Raw genomic sequence first — 25,642 nt, 5'->3', positions numbered from 1 at the left:
TCTACATCATAAACTGCTCAAGTCCTTTCCTCATACCTCACCGCATTCAGCAATACTTGAACAGCGTAGCCAATAACTTCCACGTGGGGAACACCATGGTTATACCTTTAGGTCAAGACAAATATATTTAGAACCTGCTCCGTTCTCAGCCGTGTTCTCGCGCAGAGAGGAGATGATCTAGTAACTTCTTCTCAATACAGATGAAGGCTGGGTTACGCGGCGACTCAGAGGTAGCCGCTGTGTGGCAAACAGACGAGGGACAATGTGTCGCTGCTGTAAAGCAGAAGGGTAGAATGCTGATGGTCTGTTCTAAAACCAGGGCTCAGATTTCCTGAGAAAAGTCCTCATGCCCACCCCGCCTCCTTGCTTCACGATGTATAGGTTTAAGAAAATTAAAAAAAAAAAAAAAGTAAGGGCCATTAATGCAGCTAAAATAGATGGGGAAAGCTCCTATAGTAGAAATGGTTCTGGTCACTGCTGGGAACTTCCATTTCTCTCTCCATTAGGGTCAGCTCTCTGTGTTAGGGCATTTTTTTTAAAGCAGCCATTATCAGAAAAGCTGACTGTAGTGGCTGAGCATACTGGTTTTTCCAGACGACGTGAAGAGGCTTACCAAGGGCAGTTTACATTTTGCGATGTGATGGCTAAGGTCAAATACTGACTAACTAGAAAAGTGGGGGATTTAGAAGGAGTGGGCTGTCCAGATGTCCTGCTGTCAACATGTGAGCGTTAAAGCATGAAGAAAACCTCACGTAACATGCACTGGGGAAATGGTGTACTCTGTTGTGCACGGCAGAGCTGACCCACGAGGGAAGGTAGCTAGGTGAGCACGGTGGCTTGCCGAGATCCCGTTGTGCGCCACAGCGCTCACAGCAGGCAGTACTAAACAGGAGTACAGCCTGAGCTTTGGAAGCTGGTAATATCCATGATGGAGATTGCAGTGAGGCATTGTGGGTATAGCCACCCCTGCTCTCTTAGGTAGGAGTGCCAGTATGACACAGGCAGGCATGTGTAAAGGGCCTCTCACTCCAGCTCTGTTGAGACATTGGAAAAACCAATAGTCCCATTACCTTAGAGGGCTCTCAAGAGATGCCAGGAAATATGAGATCAGAGTCTATCTGGGGTTCTGCCTGGGGCCCTTAGCAGTATTCAAGGTAACACTGTAGTCATCGGAATTTGGAAGGTGCATATTCCCGTTGGTTCCCATGCATAAGAAAATAACTTTCCTGGGTTGGGTGATGAGAGACTGTGACCTGAGAAATCACACAAGATGGCCGAGCTTACCCTTATTAAGGGCAGATTCAGCCTAAGAGTACTTGCCTATTCAGAAAAGTCAGTTGGTTCAGGGTAGTTATATATTTATATGTTTTGCTAATGAGGGATACATTAAAAAACAATGTGTCAAGGGCTAGGCTGATGGCTCTGTCAGTAAGCCTTTTGCTCCGTAAGCCTAAGGACCTGAGTTTGTATTAGCACCTACATAAGAAGCAGGCCACGGGCAAGCATGTGCCTGTAGTCCCAGCACTGAACTGGTAGAGACATGAGGATCACTAGCATTAAAACACAAAATGGTGTCAAATGATAGAGGAAGAAGATACCAAGCATCCCATGTAGACTTGCATATACATGTGAACAGCACACATGCACAGAAACCATCAGAACTCTGCCGTTACCCTTTTGCACACAGATGTGAAGATTACTTATTATTCGAGGGGCTGTAGAGATGGCTCAGCAGTTAGGAGCACTCAGGGACCTAAGTTCCCAGAATGCATGTTGACTGGCTCATACTGCTTGTAACTCCAGCTCCAGGAGAGCCAACACCTCTGGTCTGTCCTCTTCATGGGCACGTGCACTCATATGAACATATACATGCATATAATTGTAAATAAAACAAAAAAAGAATTGTTACTCTAGAAAAATGAACATGTTAAAGACTGTTACCTACTAATCCTGTAAAATTCATCTAGCCAAATTTAGCTATTGCTCAGTATTTCTGGTGCTTCTAACATGTCATTGGTGCCTCAGTTTCTCCTTACTGAAAGACAGTAGGATGCCTGAAAGGTCTGTGCTGTAGAAGCTGACATCACACAGGAACTCCTGACCCTTTAGCCTAGGACCCAGAGGCTTTGGACTTCCAGAGGCAAGCGAAGGACCCGGACTGCGGTCTGGTATGGAAGCACCAGAGAGGCTGACATAGCAAGGCTGCCCCTTCTCTAACAGGCTTGCACACACGTAAACAAAATATAAAAATCCGGTCCACATCTTGTTTTCCCATCCAAAAAAATTCTAGCCAAACTCATTCAAGGGTTGCACAGTGCCAAGACAACTGTTAAGTTACAGTGAATTAAACCCTTTGTCACCAGGAATGCCAGGAAATTCCCTAACTTTGTATGGCTTGATTTTCCTAAGGCAAATGGGTGGTCTTGGTAGTAAACAAGGCCTGAAGAGTTTGTGAGCATGGGCTCTTTCTTACCAGTGTCCCCAAGTCAGTGGGGTTGTGTCAGGAAAGAATGACAGCTGTTCTTGCATCTGGAGCATTCTTATTAAAGCACACATGTTTACACTGTCTTCCGTCCTATTGGGGAGTAAACAGGCTTTCATAAGAGTGGGCATATCCTCGTCTACACAGCATACAAGCCCTGAGGAAAATCTGATTTATGGACTGCTGCGCAGCCCACTCCTACGGACCTAGCACACAGTAGACACTGAGTTAAGTTGACCAAAGAGAATTCTGAAAAAGGAAGAAATCTGCTAGGATTTTTACTGCATCCCATGGAATACACAGCACTCTGATTTTGCTGAATGGGGAGCTTGCAACTGTCTGGAAGACATGCCGTGTCTTAACGCAGTTTTTTTAGGAGTCTGCCTAAAGTGAACACGGCCGGTGTGCACACTGCTTTAGTTACTCACTGTTTGCTTTTAGAGGGGAAAAAAATCTTAATGACAGCACAAAATAATGTAGGAAATAGAATACACTTGGAAAAACTCCAGCTTCTCCCAGTCTGTTCGTTTTATGTTAAATGATGTATTTATAAACACAACATTACTCTCTGGACCCTCACCTCCACACCATACACTTGTTGTCACCTAGGATTTCTTCCTGACAGGGCAGAATATAGATGAATACACATGCATGGGAATCATGGTGTCCCCAGGTATGGTGTTGGTCATTGAGCTCATGGTGAAGGTCTTACCGCTTAGGTACTTAACTGGAGATGGACTTTGGAAACGAGTCCTGCCTGGTTGCCTTCTTTCTTTGGGAGAATTTTATGTTGATAAAAGAAGTGTGCCTTTCTGATAAGCTACGTAAACCCACAGGTAGTTTTGCTAAAGGATCTGATAGCAGCAGCACCTCCTCACTGTAAACATGGCCACAGTCCCAGCTCCTCACCCTGAGAGATCATATAAAACTAAGTCTTAAAACCTGGGACAGCACTGGGCTGAGAACAGTGGACCTTCCCTGTCCCAGGTGACCTCTAACTTTGTCCTTTGTCCTCAACTCTGGCATTTTCTACCACCACAGCCCTTTCTAGTCAATGCCACAGCTTACTCACATGGGGTCCTGGGAGGAGTGGTTTTAGTATTGGGGTTTAAGTACTCACTTTTAATTGCCTAGAAAGGCAGGTGACTTAAGGGAATCAGATGTGGTCAGTCTGTCCTTTCAGAAGGGTGAGTCTCTTGTCTGTAGCTTTTGCTTGGATGCCACATTCTTAGCCCTGGTCCTCTTCTGTCGCATGATAGTCCAGTTGTAGAGTTAAAAGAACTGTCAGTGACTATCACAGAATTGTTCCGATTGCTCTATCGAGTCAGTACGTTTAACTCTTGCGATTATTGGAAAGGTAGAATTTCCCAAAAGGCGTTGTCTTGTTTTGATTGGACAAGTGGTATGGTTCAGTTACATAGCAGAATGTTGGCCTCGGCCCATTTATCTCCACCGTACTCAGTTTGCATTAAACGGGATTCCTTATTCATGAACGCCTGGGGTAGAAGAGTTAGAATCAGAAGGTAAATAAGAGGGTATTTCCATTAGACACTTAGCAGGTTTTTATTACTCCTCCTATACTATATCAGTCCATTTTTCATTACTGTAACAAAATACCTGAAGTAAAGTGGTATTATAAACAAGAAGTCCTAGTTCAGGATGTTGAAGGGGCTGGTGTCCAATCAGCTTAACTCTAAAGAGAAGAACCACATGGCATTCAGGAAAAGGTACTTACAAGATAAAGGCAGGAAGCTCTCCAGTGACTTTGCTCACTTGATGAAGACCACTCTCGATGCTTCTGGTGCCATGGCCTCAGTGGCCTAAGGTCCTCCTGCCAAGCCTTGTCCTGTCACATTGTCACACTAGGTACTAACCTTGAACCAGAGGAAGATGAACCATGCCTACACCATAGCGCATCCTCTTAGAAATGCCTGACATCTGGAGCATACCAGGGACAGATGCAGAGTGCTAGACCCTGGGGAGGGATCGCAGCTCCTGTTGTGTTGTTTCCTGGCAGAGAAGTGGTAAGAGACACGATGGCTTGCACCCTGTCATTAGTGGGTGGGTAATAGTGATATAAAATAAGAGATGAATTAGGATAATGAGAGGCAAAGGAGAAAGGAGTACATTCTTCCACAAGTAATGTTTTTCTCTTCATGGTTATTTAACTTTGAAAGAGAACTTGAAAGGAATAATCATAGTTCTTCGGGAGACAAAGGACTGAGTGCGGGAGCCAGACAGGAAGGTGTGAGAGCCTTTATTACATTAACTGGAAACATATAGGAAAACACACAACTTCCAGGAGTGTGCTGGCTGGCGTGTCTGTCCCAGAAAGGCAAAGTGAAGGAGATCTCGCAGGCGAGTTAGGGGGGGGGGGGTCCAGAATTTGTGTTGTTGTTGTTGTTGTTTTTATTTTGTTTTTTTATATTCCTTTCTTGGGTGTCTTTTTGGATTGTGTTTGAGTGGATGGTATGAAACAGCTAAGTGAGAGGATCTGGGACATTGACATACCTTTAAACAAGTAGGGCAGGTATTTGTAACTTTCAATTTTTCACTCATGCATATGTGTGTGTGTGCACATACTTGTGCTCACATGCATGTGTGTGCCCTAACAGGCCAGAAAAGGACCTTGGTTCCCCTGTAGCTGGGGTTACATACAGGTAGTTTTAAGCCACCTGAACAAACTCAGGCTCTCTGCAAGAGCAGCAAGCATCCTTAACTTCTAAGCCGTCTCTCCAGCCCCTGCCGCTTTCTTACGTACAAATGAGACCCGCCTATATCTATCCATTGACATAACCACCAATAATAAATGCAGCCAAGGTGGCCATACTGTAGGCACTGGAAACATGGTGATAACAAAACAGACAGGGAGGGAAGACAGTCACTGCGCTCGCAAACAGCGATACGTGCTATAAGCAGAAGCACGCTGTGCCGGGGCAGAGCACTGCCGGGGAAGCCAGAGCAGTGTGCCAGCTTCCTTTTGGAGGTCGCTTGCTGGACTGCCCAGTGGTGCAATTGTGGGATCCAGAGAGTGCTGTGGTGTGGGAGGGATTACAGAAGGCTTTCCTTTGACTCTCCAACTTAGAGACGGTGACTAGCACATCAGCCTGCACTGTTTTTTATCCATAGATTCATAGGACCTGAGACGATGCCTTCAAAGTGTTCCTTGATAATGCTAACAATGTTCCTATTGAAAGAAACCCCATTTACATATTGTGAGACTCTTCCTTCAACTGTAGGCTCACATGATCCTCCCCTGTGTCCACAGCGCCTACAGAACCTTTACTGTGCAAGTTTGCAGATGGAGGACAGAAGAAGAGGCAGAACCCCAACAAGTACATCCCTAACGGGCGGCCATGGCCCAGAGAAGGAGAGGTGAGACTCGAAGGCCTTCCTTGAAACTCCAGTGTGGGTGTGTGATCCTGAGCACGCTCGTGGGAAGCCCTCCAAGGGCACCATGACTGGGCCACCACACTTCTGAAACAGCCCAGACTAAAGTGTCTTTCTGGTGCCATTCCCTCAAGGGCTGACAGCAGCCATCTCCAGTGCAGGAGTCTCTGGGTGCCCATTCCCCAGGTGGGCGGGCAGATGGTGGGAAGCAGCTGCCCTGTGCTTAGTAAAAGGATGACTGTGAACAGGTTTTGAGCATGAAGGGTTTCAGTTTTAGATACAGCTTTTTCAATAGGTTTACATTAATAGTATCCAGGAGTCTGTCCTTAATATTGAAATAGTGTATTTGTCATTGAGAATTTAGTATTTTGTGGGATTTTTTTTTTTCTTACTGAAAAAATGTTGTGTCATCCTGATATATTTTGATCATTTTCCTTCCCCACCTCCACACATTGCTTTTTAAGCAAACAGGCAAACAATCTTTTGAAGCTTTCTTTAAACAAGCAAACAACAACAAAAAAAACCTTCAATATTTTTAACCCAAGATTGGGCTTCCTCTTCCTTGTATTTATTTCAATAAATTTTTGTGTTTTAAGGTATCATAAGGAACCTAGAATGTGTGGAGAAAATATCTTGAGCTTGTGCTGTCCAATGTCAGCCACATGGGGCCCTCTGAGCAGGTGGTGTCTGGCTGTTTTGCCGGAGAGACTGGTTTCTGTTTAATTTTCCGTAGCTTCCTGCTGTAATGGCTGCCGTGTGGGGCAGTGCAGTGGAGCTCTCGCTTTTATCATAGGTGACTTTTACCATTACACTCTGGGGAGTGTACAGAATGCAGTTTCAGACGTCCCCTTCCTAGATGGGTTCTCATAGTTCCTTCTGCTTCCTTCCCCAAGGCTGGAATGACACTCACTTACGACCCGACCACAGCTGCTCTACACAACGGGTATGTCTTTAGGATAAATGCATCGTGGCTTGAGGGACAGTGAAGGTGGAAGGTATCAGACATTGTTCCGTGAATAATTCCATTGAAAGGATTACTTAATAAAGGCTTTTGTGTTTGTTCTAGATTTTATCCTTCACCATACAGTATTGCCACAAACCGAATGATCACTCAAACTTCTCTTACACCCTATATTGCATCTCCTGTATCTGCCTACCAGGTTTGTACCTCAGGACTCCTCAGCAGGGCACCTTGTATCTCTGCTGCATTTTTATGTGTCTTCAAGTTCTGAACAGTTTTTAGATGAAATCTAAATCAAATTGGACGCAGCTTGGATACCTAGTTTGGAATAAGCTGCCTCTGTTCGGCGTAGCCGTTCCATTTTCCTTGAAGCTAGGGAAGTGGTTGGAATCATCACCTGGTTCTAGGATCGGGATAAGCTCTTGTCCTTTCTCCATCATGTGTCCCAGAAATGGAATCTTTATGGGAGTCACAAAGTAGAGAGTGACTGAGGGCTCCTGTCCTCGTTTCTTCACTAGCAGGAAGAGATGAGAGGAACACAGAGATTGTCTCTATTAGGTGACATGAGCTGTTACAATTGAGATTTGAGGTCCTTCCCTGACCAAGAAGCAAGAGCCTGTTAACTCCTCCTCTGTTACTTTGTGAGGAGGAGTTCCCTTCAACTAGGAATGAACCCTCCATAAGCTCCTTGACCAACACCGATCTGATAGTATTGCAGAGCCAGCAAGGCTGGGGTAGCTTTCTCTTCCCGTAGCAGAGTCTTCCCCACCACTCATGGCCTGCGACTAAGATACTAAGATGGGAGCACTGTCACTGAGTTCAGTTACTGACCTGCAAGAGAGTTCTCTTCTGTTGACTGCTGGGATCTTATGTGACTAAACTCTGGGGTATTCTTATTTTCGAAACTGAATTGGATGTTGTAGTCCTGATGTCAGGGGTTAGGGGACTACAGCATCTAATCTATGTCATTTGATAGCAACAAGCCTCAGTTTCCTCTTCTTTAAAATGGGGATAATAATGGCTTCTACTTTATAAACTAGAAAGAGTTCTAAGCACCTAATGAAAATACAAAGAGCTCCACCCAGTGCTGACCTATCACTAATAGAAAGGATGCCAAGTAGCAGCAGCGTTACATGTTAGTTACACTTTCTCAGTGATGGCCAAGGTAAGACAATGTCAAAGTTGGCTCTGCGTACATTATGAACGTAACAATGAAAAAGTGAAGGGAATGTATACGGAAAGCAGAGTCTCACCGCAGGGCCTCCCTCCGCCTTCAGACATTAGCTTCTCTCTCCCTCCCTCCCAGTCTCCACTTCTCTCCTCTCCTTTCCTTTCCTTTCTTCTCCCTGAGTCGTTACCTGACTCTGAAGGGTCAGTGTTCTGGGCACACTGTTCATTTATTTATGTCTCTTCAGCTGTTTGGGAGTTGAGATTTTTGTGGTGAGCTAGTGGATACAGTACATTTCCCCTCATAACCAGCGTCTATAGCTGATATTAAAATATAGTCTTTGATAACCTGAAAATGACCATCTGTCATTTCTGTATCATTAAAAATAATGGCAGGGATAAGCTCACTCTTAAGCAGATGAAGACTGTGTTACCATGTTGCTATAGATACGCCAGCTCCTAATCCATCTACCACCTACTTTTCCTCTTTTAAGCCGTTTGCCTGTCAACCATTTTATAGAGTAAAAAGTTAGGAGGCCAGTGCTGGAACCAACTGGACATGGCTAACTGCAGACAGCCTGTCATTTCAAGGCCTCGTTTCCTCTTTGGGGAATTCTGTGGTTTTTTAAGACCCATGTGGAATTTACTCCATTTGCCTGACAGTCAGAGGCATCACCTCTCGGTCACTGCTGAGCAGACCGGGTCAGGACATGAGCGTTAAGGCATCTGAGGTTCCTTGAAGTTGTGTGCAAAAGAGTCATCTATGTACGGTTAGTTTGGGATAGGGGTTCTGTTTCTTTCAGGTTTTCAAAGCAACAGTGAGAAGTTAATAGATGATTATTATTCCCATTTTATAACTAGGGAACATTGAGGAATAGCAACTGACAGTGGCTATTTTGCTGCTGAAATAAAAACATGGGATTAGATGTCATAGCTCCCTAACCCTACAATACCATGAATGCGTAGGCAATTATGGCCACAGACGCATACAGAGGTGGGGGCATCTGGCCCAAATCGGGGTTCTCAGGGAGCTGCGTGTCTCTCATGGTGTGTCCATGAGGGCCCACCCTCGTTGGAGTTGGCCTTCTCCACTAAACCGCCATATGCCTGTGCAGTTGGATTGAGACAGTGGCATCCGCGAGAACCCACCCGTACCCCAGTGGGGAAAGGCTGCAGTCCAGATAACTGAAATGTTAACAAGGCAGAAGCACTTAACTTTGGTCTGCCTTAGGTGGCAAAGGAAACCAGAGAGAACAAGTATCGGGGCTCTGCTATCAAGGTAAATCGCACTGCATTCTTTCCCCATGACTCTTCCCCGTATTCTCTCTGTAGAATCTCTGAAGTTAACACTCAGGGACAGGACACAGGAGGGTGCTGATAAGAACCAGAAACCGAAATGTACCTTAAAACAAACCCCATAGACCTTGAAAAGCCATGGGCATCAAGATGCAGACTCAACTCCTCCTCCTTGGCAAGATGGGCATTTCCTTCCTGCCACAGAGCCTGACCCTCACATCGTATTTCTACATTCAGAGGGTTACCAAGTGGATGCCCTCTTAACTTAAGTGTTGACTGAGAGATCTTCTACCTCCCATTTGATATCCTAGGTCTGCATTTCAGACATCCTTCTCCTCGATAACTAGAAATTGTTGAGGACTACACAAAATTGCTAATCTTACTTTCCTGATTATCAGAGATTGTGTTTGGTTATGCTCAATAAATAGCAGAATAGTCTGTGTGCACTGTGAGGGTTAGTGTCTAACTAAATGCTCTACAATTAATCCTCATCCGTCAGTATTCCTAAAACGTAGTCCGTACCTTGATTATATAACACTTTTCACTAATTTGGGTTATTTACGTGTTTACTTCCTTTGCTTAGACACTCTCTTTCTCAAGGGCAAAGCCCATCTGTGCCTTACCCTTAGTGCTCCCTGGTGCCTAATGTTCAGGAAATACGCACCAAGCGGGCAAACTGACATTGTTTCCAAATGATTGCTTCATCTCATTTAGAGTGACCAGTTTGTCAAGACTTCTAACTGCCTTAACCTTTGTAATTGATAGTATTGCCTCCTTATTTTCCTTCTGTAGATTTTTAACACGATTAAAAAGAATTCTAGAGAGTTAAGATCCTTTTGGCGGTAGAAATCAATGTTTCTTTTGAAATCCTCCCTTTTCTAGGTGCAGAGTCCTTCTTGGATGCAACCCCAACCGTACATTCTGCAGCACCCTGTAAGTTTCCCGTGTCAGTGACCTTGTGTCCTCCAAGTAAGCTGCATGTGGCTTGTCGAGTTAAAAGTCTTGGATCAAAGACAGTAGGGTAGTTGGGAAAACTCAAACATAAACTATGAAAACATGCCAGTTTATTATGAAATTTTAACTTACCTTCCTCTTAAAATGAATTATACGTAGACATTATTTTTTATATAAAAGAGCTTAAAATACCTCCTGTTGTCTGCTCATGCCCGATCAGTGGGATGCCATCAACTGAGTGACCAGATACTTTGCAGTGTGTAGAAAGAAATGGCTCTTCCCCTTAATATCCTTTGTAATTCAGACATAAAGTTCAGATTAACCCGTCTGTGCAGAGTATAAGGGCCAAGTGCATTCTGTAAATAGCAACCATGACTTCTTCATTGATTTCAGCATTTGTTATCCTAAGGTATATAACATTGTTTTTAGCATACCAGACATTTTTATACAGTTATGTGTCTTTGAGACATACACAAAATCCAGTTTGTTGAATTTTAAACACACAGTCAAAAGTTCAAAACAAGTGTGAAGAAGAAATTCACAAATCAGACTAAGTATGCCATGGTAACACACACACTGGCCACAAAAAAAGGCCACAGATTTGGCCCTTTGGTTTCTAGTTACCAGTGCAAAATGGGCATTCTCCTATGTAGGACACATCACAACATTGATAATACAAAAAACCCAGATGATTTATTTAGGAAAAGAACTTGGTCTTGGCCTTAAAGTGAAACAGAGATTTCTCTCATGAGTCTTCTCCATGGACACTGAACTCACAAGTGCTGGACAGGAAATGCCGAGAGACCCTTCTGGACACAAGTAAAATGTGCAGTGTGCCTGCTCTTGTACACATACATACATACATACATACATACATACATACGCACACACACACATACACACACCACATGTGGATGTCCATGGCATACATCCCACATTCCTATGGCAGTCTGAGTCCTGAAACTTCATAGTGAGTTTGGAAAGTTAGAGGTTAGCCCACTCTTAATTTGGAGATTCCTTAGTGTGAAGGAGATGAGGGAAATCTAATCATCTAGATTTCTAGTCAGTCTTATCATTCTGTGCTTTTTGATGATACACTCTAAAATTGAAATGTATACTGCTTTTCTTTTTGATGACTTTTAGAGGCAAACACTGCAAATATTTTATTTAATTTACCTGTTTGGGGAGACCTGTGTTACTTTCTCCACCAAGAAACAAACTATATGAAACACCTTGTCGGTGCCCTGAACTGAAATCTGATTATCAACAAATACCAGTGTGTTTCGGGGCAATCAGCAACAATGACCTCAAACCACGTTTTCATATTCACAGAGTTCAACAGAATAGTTACACGCTAGAGCAGTTGTGTGATTGCAGAAATAGAAGGAAATGTAAAACCCATTGATTGTGTAGAGAAAGTTAGACAAATGTCCAAACAGTTTAAGTTTCAGTTGCTATATAGTCTGTATAGCATAATCTAGCCATTAAAATTGAAGACAGCAGGGCATGCACCATTTCCAGCAGAAAGCTAGGTTAAAAACTGGAACCCAAAGTAGGAAATTGTTCATGGTCTCTGATGCAGAATCCAGCTTCCAGGTAGAAGCTGCTTATGGTGGTTCAGTTAGTAAAACCACATTATGAGTGGTTTATCTTTTTTTTTCCTGCTCTCTGTTTTCTTACACACATTTAATTTGAATTTTGATGGCAAAAAAATTTCCAAGGAAAATAAGTGAACAGGATCTAGCGTGGAATTACTGTTCCTAACTGAATTGGCTTCCCAGCCCTGGAACAGAGAGTTCTGAGAATTACCCAGTAAATGAGGAACCCACTCCTGGTCCTGACTGCTTAGTCTTGAACCAGATGACCATCCATAAACAGGCTGCTCTGGTCATCATGTTATTTTCTGGCTGTAGAAAACAAAAGCTACCCTTTTCTCTCCTGATCTTTTTCGGTCCTTTTTTTTTTTTTTTAAACATTTGGCAGCCCTTGTAGCCAGTGGTCCTCAGTTTGTTTCATGTTACAACCCTGCTGGGCTTTCTGGCTTTACAGTTAGGTCAGGTTGAGCACACAGATTTCTGTGGGATGAAATAACACTGTTATTTCCTCTTAACTCTTTGATGAAAGTTTCAGGAAAGCAGTCTGGAAGGTTTAGGGTAGTTGCTTGGGATAAGAGTGAGGGAGGTTGTGTTTGCTTTAACAAAGGGTTCTCCTTTGCAGATTGTAACTGCAGAATCTCAATTCTCCCCCCCCCCATTTGTCTTTTGTCCCTCTTCCCTCCCCTTCCCAGGGTGCCGTGTTAACTCCCTCAATGGAACACACCATGTCACTACAACCTGCTTCTATGATCAGCCCTCTGGCCCAGCAGATGAGTCATCTGTCACTAGGCGGCACCGGAACAGTAGGTGGCAAATTAATATCCTGTGTTTCTGCAAATAGGAAAGTGAATTATAGAAGCCTGTGTTATCCCCAGTGAAGGTCCGGGTTTAGGGATAGCAGCGATTATGTCTGACCCCCCCTTCCCTATCTAGCTTTGATTTCCACAAAGTGAGATGGCACTCAGAAAATTCTTGATTAGTTGATAACTCGAAAGTCCATCTCTGGATCCCTCTTGCTCGCCCACACGGCACCCACACATGCCCATGTCTAGCTTTTATAACCCATATTTACAAGGTGCAGGTCACAAAGCGAAAGACTCAGGCGTACATGGTAGGCAAGCAGGTGGTGTCTGCTCATTCTTCTTTCGTGCAGTGTTGCAGCACTGAATTGCAGTTCCCTTAGGGACTTGTTCTCCTGCACGCCAAGGGATGCTTGGGTTACAAGGCTGAGTTAAATTAGGCCAGCTGGCAGCTTGGTATTTGTAGAGCGTAGAAGGTAAAAGATGGGCAAAGGCGTTCGGCGCAGACCCGTGTCTGTGGTGGCTGTAAAAGGCAAAGGGCACTGTGTTTTCCCTCTTATCCTAAACCAGCCACAGCTTCTCATGAGAAGTGACCCCAGAACAATCCAGAGCCCAGAAGCAGGCCCCAAACCCACCTGTGTTCAGGAAAGGAGACTGCGGGAATGGACTAAGGATGGCTAAGAATGGCCCCCTGGCCTCACCCCTGGTTCCTTTCGGGTCTCTCCCTGCACAGACAGTGAGGGATCAATTCAGAGAGTGACCAGAGAAATAGCATGGCCTCTTGAGGAGAGATTTTTATGATACATTGACGACACTAAATTACTGCAGAGGAGAAACATTAATGACCTTCACATGGGCAAATTTTTTGTTGTTGTTGATAAATTCAAAGAAACATAGGGTTTTCATTTTGATGGGTTGAAAACATTTTCCTTTGCCTTTCAGAAGACGTAGTCAAGCTTTAAGGGCTGCCCTTAAAGATGCATTAAAGAATGCCCATATAGATGCATTCTTTGAGGCTTCTAAGTACTTTATATCCATCCCAGTACTACCACCACCCCAGGAATCTGACCTATGCGTGACCTGCCTCTGCATACCCTGACCACCTTCTCCTTTTCAGTACATGCCTGCGACATCGGCCATGCAAGGAGCCTACTTGCCACAGTACACACACATGCAGACTGCGGCGGTTCCCGTTGAGGTTGGTATAGAGCATCCAGGTGGCCCCTGCGGCAGTGGGTACTTTTACATCTGAATCGTTTAAATAGAACAACAACAAAAAGTTATCAAGAGTCAAATACTTTACCAAGGCACAGTGACATGTGCCTGCTATCCCAGCATCAGAGAGGTGGAAGCAAGAGGAGCAACAGGTTCAGGCCAGCTTCGCCTACATAGCTAGGCCATCCTTCAGAGAAGGAAAAACCAACAAACAGAAAGCAATGGGTGCAGGAAGAGCACACTGGGCATTATTTTTTGAACTGTAACATACTCTCCCTATGCAGATTGGTATTGCAGCATCCAGACCACCGGCCTTTCTGATCTCGTACAGAGTCCGTGCCACTTCAAGGCCTGTGTTGTTACCCCCAAAATGATACAGGCACATTAAAGTAAAATTGGAGTTTGCAATTCTAGTACTAAAGATTGAATCAGTGATAATAATTATGGGGGGGGGTGAAAAACAGTCATAATTCAGATAATGGAAAAAAGAAAACATTGCATTTCTAAATTATAGCAAGCAGGCAAAACCAGACCTGTTTCTATGGCTAACTATTCTTCATTATTATTTTGGTATATATTGTGTTTGAAGAAGTCTGCTGGCTGAATTATGGATTGACAGGAAGCATAGCGTTTGCCTGCAGAGTATCCTCAAGAGTCCCAGGGAAGCAGCTATTAGTCCAGTTATCTGACCTAGGAGGCAGATCCCAAAGGCTCCTGAGAATTGTGGTTGTATTGTTTACTTGATCATACAACTTTGAACAACAACTGCCTAAACCCACAGCTTGTTATGTGCAGTTCTTCACAACATGAAGCCTCCATAACAGTGAACAGCAAAAATGTTCTCTGTAACTACGTCAGCCACGCCTGACCCATGGCTTCTCAAACACAGTTTGAACTGAGACAAGGCAAAATATCCAAAGGGCTTTATTTTTCGTTTTACTGCTGGTGTACTCTTGTTTTAGTAGAGGTCCAGTCAAGGCCTCTCACATGCCAGACAAACTTTTCTGCCACTGGGCTATGTCCATGACCCTTTAAAGTCGTGACCTCACTCTGTAAACCAGGCAGGCTGTGAACCTATAACCCTTCCACCTTCCCGGGCTACACACCCTGCACCGCAGGCCCTGCTTCCATTTACTGAGTGGACTGACATTTTTCAACATATATAAGTTGTGAGGTGTAGCTGATGCCTTCTGGGGAGGGTGGGCCTACGACACACAACATATGCACCCTGCGTCTCAGACTCTAAAATCTGAAAATAACCGAATTATAAACATTATGTGGCTCCAAGGAGACGAAGCCAAGAGATTTCTTTGATCCGTATTTAAGTTAAACATTTGGACGGGAGGTTCTTGGGGGTCTGTCACATTTCATCTGCATTGAGGCAGTGATTCGCCTTTAGAAGCTCTCTATTTGACTTTTGAGAAATTCCCTTTGAAGAGTGTTCGTGCGGTGTATGACCTTGGACTCAGGCCTTAGCAGCAGAGTTACGGTTTCATTGCTAACTTGTCTCATGCATTCTGCTCTGTTGCAGGAAGCAAGTGGCCAGCAGCAGGTGGCTGTGGAGACGTCTAATGACCATTCTCCATATCCCTTTCCACCCAATAAGTAACTGTGAGGTATGAGGGAAAGTCTAACTGCAGGGCTCCAATGAAGCAGTCTGGGGTACTGTTATCAAACGATGCTTAGACCAAACTCAGATCTAATGTGCTTATGAATTTGTAGATTCTGTCTAGATATCAAACAATGCTTATGTTGAAATAAAATATATTTTTCTCTACCTCAACATTCATAAAAATCTAAGGCCTCATAGAACATACTGGGTCCCAAAACTGTCCTATCATAGAGGCATCTTAATATCATATTGCTTAAATAGTGACTAAGGAAGGTAAAGAAAGCATTACGATGTTGCCTAGTCAAGTCTCATAAGATCAGCAACATCTCGGCTATGAATTCAGGTTGTTAGCATCCTCGGAGAAAAAGATTGCATTACCAGCTCTCACTGGAGTCACAAATTCCAAACTTCACTCTGCCATGCATATCTTAGTCAAATAACTGTTACGGAGTCCAGGTTCTGGATGGTCTGTGGTGTTCGTTGATCTCACTAAATCACCCTCTGAGACCCATGTGGAGTTGGCTGGGGCCGGCTCCCTTGAGGAAGGAAATATTTTTGCAAGTCCCGAGTTTGAAAGGTAGACTCGAGAAATTGAAAGTGACCCCCAGGTCCCCAGTTTACGTCCCTCCGTCTGCCACCATGGATGAGCATGGCCTTCATCTGTTTAAGACAAAAGATGACGAAGACACCTGTTTATTAAATCAGCAAAGACATTGGTCTTTTATCTTTCTCTTCCAGATGTACCGAAGGGAGTTCTTACATGAAGAAGGGTGTGAAGGCTGAACAATCATGGATTTTTCTGATCAATTGTGCTTTAGGAAATTATTGACAGTTTTGCACAGGTTCTTGAAAACGTTATTTATAATGAAATCAACTAAAACTATTTTTGCTATAAGTTCTATAAGGTGCATAAAACCCTTAAATTCATCTAGTAGCTGTTCCCCTGAACAGGTTTATTTTAGTAAAAAACAAAAACAAAACGGAAAAAAAAAAAACGGAAAAAAAAATCAAAGATTTTTATCAAATATAATGATGCAAAAAAAAGGAAAAAAAAAAGAGAAAAAGAAAACTTCAATTTTCTGGGTATGCACAAAGACCACGAAGACTTATCCAAGTGCATGACCGGATTTTTGCAGTTTTGTTCATTTTGTGTTTAATTTGTCTTTTTTTTTCAGCTGTATGAAATGGGCTTTCTGAAGTTTCAGTTGTCTGACTTCACCCATGGTGTTCCGTGCTTGCGAGTGTCCCTGTAACTCAGTGTTGGCCCACTCTCTGTACCTAGCTTTTCTTTCGATGTAGTGTGAAGTGTCTTATCCTTTTCTATGAATTCCAATTTGCCTTAACTCTTTTGATGCTGTAGCTGTTTCAGTAAAGTTAGTTCAACCTAATGATGTAGAATGCTTTGACCAAATGGGCTGGTCTATTAGGCCTTGTAAAGCGGCAGCCTAGGGCTTTTAAAAGGTAGTCAATAAAAGTTGCTGAAATTTTGGCTTTTTTAAATATGTAGTAGGTGTTTTTAATGATTTTTCACATAACATGTAAGGTAGGAAAGTGCAAGGAGGGAAAACTGTTTTGTGTGAAACACATTTTCTGACTGGGGGACTTTTAATAGGGTAAATTGTTTGTAAGGCTGCACACTGACAGTTTCCCCTGATAGTGCGACTGATTTAGGATATCTGCTGTATGATGCAATGTAAAGTCTTTTTTGCCTTTTTTCAGGAAGAAAAAAAAAACTTAATGATGTTCTAGATTTAGTGTAGGTAGCTTTGGGGCTGGGGGTGGGGTGGGGGTGGGGGAGGGGAGTCACTGAATGTTTTGTCCTTTATACTAACAATAGTGCTTTAGAAGGAGAACCACACACTTGAGATCTGAGAAACTGATGGGGGTGGGGGGATGGTGTTGCTGTTGAAATTAAATGGTGAAAGCTTAAAGTAAGGATTTCTCTTCAAACCTAAGCTGAGATATGAACAGAAGCAAACCGATGGGCTACTAGCTCGCTCGCGCTCTCTCTCTCTCTCTCTCTCTCTCTCTCTCTCTTTCTCTCTCTCTCTCTCTCTCTCTCTCTCATTCTCTATTAGGTAAATTTGAAAAACTAAAAAAAAAAAAAGACTCGGCACTTTTAAAGGTAACTTCACCAAAGACCGACGAGCCAGTAGCCTGCAGCTCCAGCCACCTTGCGTCAGCGTCGTATCTTGTCTGCCCTTTCTTTTTGCCGGACCAGTTTGCGGTTAGGAGAATGTGCCTTTTTTGTACCTTTGCATTAGGTTTTATAATTTTAACTGATGTATGGACTCACAGAGACAAATTTAAAAAAAAAAAAAAAAAAAAAGCATGAAGGAAGATTTGAACCCAGGCAGTGCGGCCCTCCTGATGTCATCACTACAGGCGTTTGCGTGTAAAGAAAACCAACTTTGAAACTATGAAATTCCTGATTCATAAATACAGTTATTTCTACTTTAGTACATATGCGGTAATTCACTGTTATTAACACTCTTTTTATTAAGGCAGTTGCATACGTTTTAAAAGCAATGGTAAATTAAGTTGTCTTCCAAAACTGTGTACTTGTCTGGTCAGCTGTACATGATCAGTTATCTACCTCAGAGGCTATTTTTCTTTTGTGCTGGGACAGGTTGCTGGCCCTCCCTGTTTCCACCGACCAAATCCTCCTAGCTCAGGAGCTAGGGCTAAGCAGTTATTTCTTTTTGAGTATTTTTTAGTTCTTAAATTTTATTGCTCGTATTTGATGATAGATGATGTCAGTGACATTTCATAGTTTCAAAAGTCCTTGCTGCTCTGAAAGTGTAGATTCTAGTGAAAATTACATAGTCAGAAGAGAAATGTGGTTTTTTTTTTTGGTTTTGTTCTTGTTTCTTTTTTTTTTTTATAAGAAGTTGTGGTATTATTGGTTCTACGCTCCCCAAAACATTCTGCTTTGTGAAGTCCAGACTGAGGGCAGCACCCTCCATGGACCGAGCATGTGTATCAGCCCGAGACTCTCACTACTTGATTTTTTTTTTTTCCATTAGTTAAGACAGAAAGTTGCTAGCTCAGTCCGTAGGGGAGGGAAGATCTGCTGCTAGGTATGTCTGAACTAAGTGCCATACTCGTCTGGGTCAGATTTGGGAAACAACCTCTGTACATATAAAAGAAAAAAAATGTCAGTTAAACATCACATAGTAGACAGCCATTAAATTATAAAAAAAAAATTAATTTATGAAGAAAGACCTTTTGTACAGATTGAAAAAAAAAGATTTTCATAGAGATATCTATATGATCAAGAGAGTTAATTTTTTATTTTTGTTCTACTAGTGCTACATACTTGCCAGTGGTGACTTATTTACCGGTTCAAGATGACTCTGTAGTTTTCTTTCCTAGGACTTGTTAAACGCCAAAAGACATTTTTGAACTGTACATTTGATCAGATTGTTAGCTTTTTCTGTTTTATTTCTTTTGAGAACCTTTGAATAAAAACATCTGAAACTTTCTTCTTCCTGTCGGTTTTTGAAAGTACATGAAGCCACGCATCAAAAAACGTCACCTCACCTCTGACCGCACTCTTCAGTCTAGTAGACTGCTTCAGAATTGAGTTGAAAATCATGTCAGGTTCTATATGGACTGAAAATTCCATTTTCTTGAAATAGATAAGAAGCCTTCCCACCCCTGTGCTGCTACTTGTTTAAAGCTGTGCTATGACCTTAGATATTACATGTCACCTTGGCATAAGTCCAGACTTCCCCACTCATGGTCTGCTTTGTAGTTTTGGGGTTTTTTGTTTGTTTTTGGTTTTGTTTTGTTTTGTTTTTGTGGTATTGGCAACAATCCTTGGCCTCAGACATCCTAGGTGCCCTTGCACTAATTACCCGTTGTTTGGAACAAAATAAAGACATCTTCCTGTTTGCAGCTAGCACAAATGTGTCAAAATAACCTTATATTAAACTACAGCCTTTTAAAAGTGGGTTCTGTTTTCCACATTGGAGGCACCCATGAAGCACTTGTGGGATAGGGCTGGGGGGTGGGAAATCTCTTTTCCCTCCCTGACTTGCTTTATTGGAGGCATGTAATACCAACGCTTGACACCTCCCCAAAGCAGAGCAAATGTTTAATTTAGTTTATAGTACTGTCTGTCCATTGACTCAGCCAGGTGGTCGAGAGGGGTGGAGAGGACAGAATTCCCACTTCAGTTCTCACATTCAGTTATTCTGCATATATTTGATGGGCGGCTGCTCACGAGCCACAGTGCACACTTGGTAGTCAGAGAACAACTTGCATACATTAAGTTCTCTCCCTACCATGTGATCCCAGAGTCAACCCACGGCACTATCCTGCAGGCCGTCATTTCTGAAGGACTCCTGAAGTCCACGGAGTGCAGTCTGAATAGCTAAGAGACATGTAGATGGCGTGTCTTTTTTTTTTTTTTTTTAACTCGGCACAGCTGAGAAACCCCCATACCCGGTTCTTGATGGATCCTAGAGAAGAGGAAGTATGTCCCCTGGATGCTGACCAATACTTCAAAGGCAAAGATGCCACAGCCCAGCAGACTCCTGGCCTCAGACGAAAATGGCATTTAAGAATATAAAGTATGGATCCCACCATGCATACCAACGACACACTAATGTGCCCTTCCCTGTGAATAATGGCAGAAGCCAGGGGACTCAATAGGTTGCATGGCATCTTGAGCTTTGTTAACCTTATTTCCCAGCGTTTGTTTCAAGTTCTCTGAGTGTCCAGCACTGCATTAGGCAGTCATCCTTTGGTATCCATAGGCCTATGGGTTCTAAGACTCCACAGATGCCAAGATCCACACATACCTAAGTCCCTTAAATAATACACTCATGGGGGCTGGAGAGATGGCTCAGTAGTTAAGAGCAGTGATTGCTCTTCCAGAGGTCCTGAGTTCAATTCCCAGCAACCACATGGTGGTTCACAACCATCTGTAATGGGGTTTGATGCTCTCTTCTGGTGTGATGGAAGAGAACTACAATATACTCATCAATCAATAAAAGTGTAGTGTTTGCATATAACTGCCTATATAGTTTGAGTCATTGCTAGATCTTGTATGATGCCTAATGTAACAATGCTGTCTAAAAATTATATCGTAATGTTTATAATGACAGGAAGATAGTCCATGTGTGTGCAGTGCAAAGGTATTTTTCCCTTATAAATTTCATGGAGGACTCTAATTCTCATGCAGAATGACGGACACGGGCTAGCCATTCACGGGAGTTCAGGAACACCTATGTGCATGGAACTTGTCCTAGTCACATATTGACTTAGTATACAAAGACAAGGGACAGCACTTTAGTGGATAAGCCAAACTTTGCTGGGAGGTTAGCTGGTGTCAAAATTACCTTCTAGTCTGCGAAATGGGAAGGTGGAACTGCAGGTTGGAAAAAGGAAAAGTATGATGGATACAGCAGTTGAACTGGGTGCGTGCTTGCTGCCTTTGGTGGCGTTGGGGAGTGCTAGAGTCCCAGTACCCCAGCATCCATGGCTTGAGTGGTGGCCCTCTCTATGTCCAGGGAGCATGAATGCAGTATCAGCGGGTAATGCTCCCTAGCTCATTTGGGGCTGTTTAAATACTGACACACAATCTCTCCCCATCCGCAGAGCCAAAAAGAGAGAGACCCAGTAACATTGCAACAAAGATCATCAACCTATCACATTCTTCCTCCTCCCCTTTCCACAAAAAGCCTGAAGTGTCCAGTTGTTGAGGTAGGGCAGAGGCCTCAGAACTTAGGCTTGAGGGAAGCCAGGCAGATTCTTCTCAAACAGCAAAGCAGTGAGATCAGCATCTTCAACCACGGCCAGGGACAGGGTAGTGATCATGTGCTCGGTGGCTGCTGGTGCACTGGTCTGGATCTGGGGTCGCTGGCACAGCCAGGAGGCATGCATGCATAGCCTTTGGGGGATCAAGTGCTCAGCAGTGGAACCTCAGTCCTCCTCGTGGGCTCCAGAGTATCTGACACTCAAGCTCGTCTCTGTAGGGTAAGATCATGGTTGAGCTGGAGCCACTAGAGGGAGGATTTTATTGTTCAACCTTCAGCGTGAGCCCAGAAAGAGACCAGACACAGTACAGGACTTCGAGGCCGACTGCCAGAGTGTCGAATGTCTCAGAGCATGTACTGCTCAAATTTGGGTCTCAGTGGAAGAGCCTGAACAGTCTTCTTAATCATGGAGATGGGAACAAGCGCCCACATTGTGGGCTTTGTTGCATAGACTGCAGAGTGACTTTGGTGGGGTTTCTAAGGCCGGAGGAGGCCATGGAACAGAAGAAGCCAAAGGCCTGGCAAGCACGAAGCTGGGCACAAGAAAGTACCAGCAGGTCTCCCTAGCTGTTCAGAATTAAAAGCAGGAGGCGCTGGCTTAAACACACACTGCGGTACTGTTATTCCTCTAAAATGTATGACTCAAAGATTTGATCATTCTCTTTGACACAGAACGTAAAGGAGAATAGGCATCCCCCAGCCCTCGAGGCCCCTAAAGCGGTGCCCCTGCTCGAACGCCTCGACTGATGCTTCCCCACACCTCACAGAGTGCCTCTATAACAGCCTTCAAATCTTCTTGCCCAGCTGAGACTGCTACCATTTCACCTCCCAGCGTTGGTTCTGCCAGCTGGAGTAAGCCAGAATCGCCAGTCTGAAGTGAGCAACTGTCACCCAACTGCGCTGGGCCTCTCTGGGCTGAACACCACCTCCTCAGGTTTACCTCTAACCCCTCACTGCTGACTGCATACTCCACCCCAGCGGCTCGCCTGCCCCATGTACCTCAACTGACAGCAGTCACTAGGTGACAAGGATCACCACCTGCCCTGCTCCATCCTAAGGCTCATGACAGTCTCCTTCCTGACTAATTGGGAGCATGATAGAGTCTTGGAATGTGAAGCTCATAAAAATTTATATTGTCTGGGTGGCCTCATCCGGTTAATACAAGGGGTGATCAGCCCTTTCCTGAGGAGAAATGGAAGAGAAGTAGATCTAGGGGAGGGGAAAATGCAAAGGGAAGGAAGGGAGAGACTGGGAGAAGGGGGGGAGGGGAAACTGGTTGAGATGTAATATATGAGAAAAATAAATTTGTGTTGCTTTTGTTATCTTTAAAATCACAATAGTTAATTATGATTAAGAACATGCAAGGGAGTACAGTGAAGTCATTTTGAAGAGAACTTGGGTGACCAGAAAAGTACTCATGCCAAGGTGTTGAATACAGAATTGTAGATACTATACAACCTGAAGTGTGACATATTTAAGTATGGAAGTTGAGAATGTATTTCAGAGTGCTTAGCGGTGGCTGAAGACCTTATGGAAAGGCTTGTGGGACTTTTTATTATCTATGTCTATAACTATGCAAATGGCTGGGCTCCTAACACTGCAACTTTGATTTGGTCTTCACCATTTAAAAGTCACTGTCCCAGAGCTAGAGAGATGGCCCCGTGGCTAAGACTGCAGCAGTTCTTCCAGAGGATCCATCTTTGGTACCCAGTACCCAGGAGGCCCTTAACCACTTATAACTCTAGATCCAGGAGATTCAGTGCCTCTGCCACTCTCTGTGGGCACCGAATAGACATTTTTTTTCTTAAGATACTGTATAACATATTGGAAAGCAAGGTAATATGACATGATCTTGAATGAATTGTTCCTTGAGAGAGAAATGTTAAGTGTATCATATTGAAGTGGCAATGTCATAAGATACAGGAAACACAGGAACTATGTAAGAAGTTTGGGAGATCTGTGAGGGGCCACAGCATTTCTCCTGAGAATTTCTGGCACACCAATCTATTCCTTGTCACTGATGAGCCTCACAGCAGAACACTCACTGCTTCCTAGACCTGTGACAGGTACAAACAGATAATTCAGCTCTGCCCTTGCCCAAGTGAGACTTGGAACAGATGCCCAAGAGTTGACATCTCTATGCCCCTCCTGCTCTGAAGTTACCGAAGTATCAGGAAGGCATTATGTTGTCTCCAATGTGTAGATTTAATCATATCGGATGCTTTCCACACAGCTTTCTGATATTTTTAACCAACAGTCAATTGGCCATGGTTATAGACTGCAAATCAGCAGGTACCTGTAATGGTTCTTGAATATCTGTTCATTAGATTTCTTCTGGGGCATGGCAAAGGACTATTCTCTGCAAGTGATTCTGAGATGCTATAGACTCTCTTAACCAATGTCTGAATTGTACGTTCTAGTCAAAGGCTCTTAGCCCGCATACTTCATTCCTCTTAGAGCTCCTTTCTCTCGCTTTACACTCACACAGAGTGTGCATGAGCTCACAATACTTCTAGTGGCTTACAGAGCATTTGAAGCTCCTCTCAGGACACTATCTACTCTCCCCTTCACCAGAAGCAGCCATTCAAGGCTGTCACTAGACTACACTTGAGTAAGTGGTCTGTCCCAAAACCAGCGTACTGGAGAACAAGCAAATAGTACCTTCCATTCCCTTGCACAGTACCTTTTCAGAGGATTCTGACAAATGGTGGTACATCCCTGTTTTGCCGGCCAGCAGACCCTTGAGAGCTGAGGACAGAGAGCAGAGGGTCCTGAATGGCCTATGGCCAAATGCCGTTAACACTAGTCCTCATTCCTTCTCCTAAATTAAAGAGAAATTTCTCTTTGCTATAATGTGTGTCCCCACTGGGATGACATTTGGTGAAGTAAATATTTAAATTTTTTTAAACACCAAAGTCACAAATACCGTACAAAGAACTCTGATCTATTTGAAAAAAAAATACCAGCTTATGACTCCAGACAAAGGACAGTTCTGTATGATCAACGATTCAACTATGAAAATAAGGAAAGTAATGTTTCCACCGATAAACCCTCAGACCACAGTTAGGTTCCATCAATGAGTCTCAAGTTGTTCTTTGTTGCAAAATGATGCAGCTGGAAATCCCACAATGCACTCCATTGTCCCATTTTGATTTTCTCTCAGTATGAAGTAGTTCATCTGTCCTTGACTTTCATGACTTCAGTACAATCGAGGATTATGAACCAGTTATTTGGGGACATATTCTCCCATTGGGATATGACATTTCTGGGTCATCCACCACTGGCAGGATTACCTCCAAGTAAAGCTGCCTTCCATCGAGAAAGCATGATGTCAGCTTGCTTTGTTTCCAGTGATGTCCTGCTTCTCACGTAACCACAGTGACATCTGCCAGCCATTGTACCACAAAGTTACCTTTTGCTACTTGGTAGTTACAAAGTAGCTTGTAGGAAGTACTTTGAAATCATGGAAACGCTCTCACCCTGTTACTCATTCCCTTATCTGTAATGAATAGGTATCCAGGTTTTCTCATCTTATTCAATGGGTTGTAAGTAGTTACACTTTTTTTTTAAGATTTATTTATTTATTATATGTAAGTACACTGTAGCTGTCTTCAGACACTCCAGAAAAGGACATCAAATCTTGTTACAGATGGTTATGGGCCACCATATGGAGATTTGAACTCAGGACCTTCAAAAGAGCAGTCAGTGCTCTTAACTGCGGAGCCATGGGCTGAACTGCTGAGCCATCTCTCCAGCCCATGTCTCAGCAGTTAAGAGCACTGACTGCTCTTTTAAAAAGTTACACTTTTAATACAACATTATACTGAGTTTGGCCAGTGCTAGAGTGTCTTTCAGCCATGCCTGGTCAATTTATAAACACTGTCTTGCTTTCTGGTCTACCTTGATCATTTTCTGCTCCAGCTAGAATCATCTCTCTCTCTCTCTCTCTCTCTCTCTCTCTCTCTCTCTCTCTCTCTCTCTCTACCTCTTTTTCAGTGGATTTTAGATGCTAAGATCTGGGAACATAAAGTTTATTCCCAACACATCGCTGTTCCTAATCCTTGACACTAAGCATGCAGAGGGCACACATACACAGAATTACACACCTGCCTTACTCGGAACACAGGCTGGGAAACACAGACTTCTACCCGCATACCTCTAATTTCAAACCACAGAATCCACTTTCCTTCACTTTTATATTTCTGACAACCAGAATCCTGGTATCCCTGGTTAGCTTATCCATGCGATCAACCCTTCTTTAACCAGTCTCCCATCTGTTACTTCCCAAATTACAAGTTGCAGTCTGAATCCCTCAGGCTCCAACTCCTCCCACTGCGGGGCCAGGCTGGCAAGGAAGTGGCCCTGTACACCCCGAGCAGGCAGCTCTGAGGGGCTCTACCGTACA

The 25,642-nt window shown here is 43.6% G+C and overlaps 1 protein-coding gene across 5 annotated transcripts in view; it reads left to right on the top strand.

The window, feature by feature from the left end:
* Positions 1–18,957, top strand: part of Rbms1 (RNA binding motif single stranded interacting protein 1) — a 218,177-nt gene extending 199,220 nt beyond the window's left edge. For 2 of the 5 annotated variants that reach the window (XM_052182557.1, XM_052182558.1), the window contains exons 7-15: positions 5,751–5,857; positions 6,766–6,815; positions 6,939–7,032; positions 9,232–9,279; positions 10,179–10,229; positions 12,538–12,648; positions 13,763–13,843; positions 15,392–15,476; positions 16,211–18,957. In XM_052182557.1, the coding sequence (XP_052038517.1) occupies positions 5,751–5,857; positions 6,766–6,815; positions 6,939–7,032; positions 9,232–9,279; positions 10,179–10,229; positions 12,538–12,648; positions 13,763–13,843; positions 15,392–15,469 (620 nt within the window). In that variant the 3' untranslated portion in view covers positions 15,470–15,476; positions 16,211–18,957. The remainder of the gene's footprint in view (positions 1–5,750; positions 5,858–6,765; positions 6,816–6,938; positions 7,033–9,231; positions 9,280–10,178; positions 10,230–12,537; positions 12,649–13,762; positions 13,844–15,391; positions 15,477–16,210) is intronic. The other 3 variants (XM_052182560.1, XM_052182561.1, XM_052182559.1) reach the window with 2 other exon arrangements.
* Positions 18,958–25,642: the final 6,685 nt, after the last annotated feature.

The sequence above is a fragment of the Apodemus sylvaticus genome, chromosome 5 (genome assembly GCF_947179515.1).
Source record: "Apodemus sylvaticus chromosome 5, mApoSyl1.1, whole genome shotgun sequence".
NCBI lineage: Eukaryota > Metazoa > Chordata > Mammalia > Rodentia > Muridae > Apodemus > Apodemus sylvaticus.
This window is presented reverse-complemented; position numbering and strand designations above follow the sequence as displayed.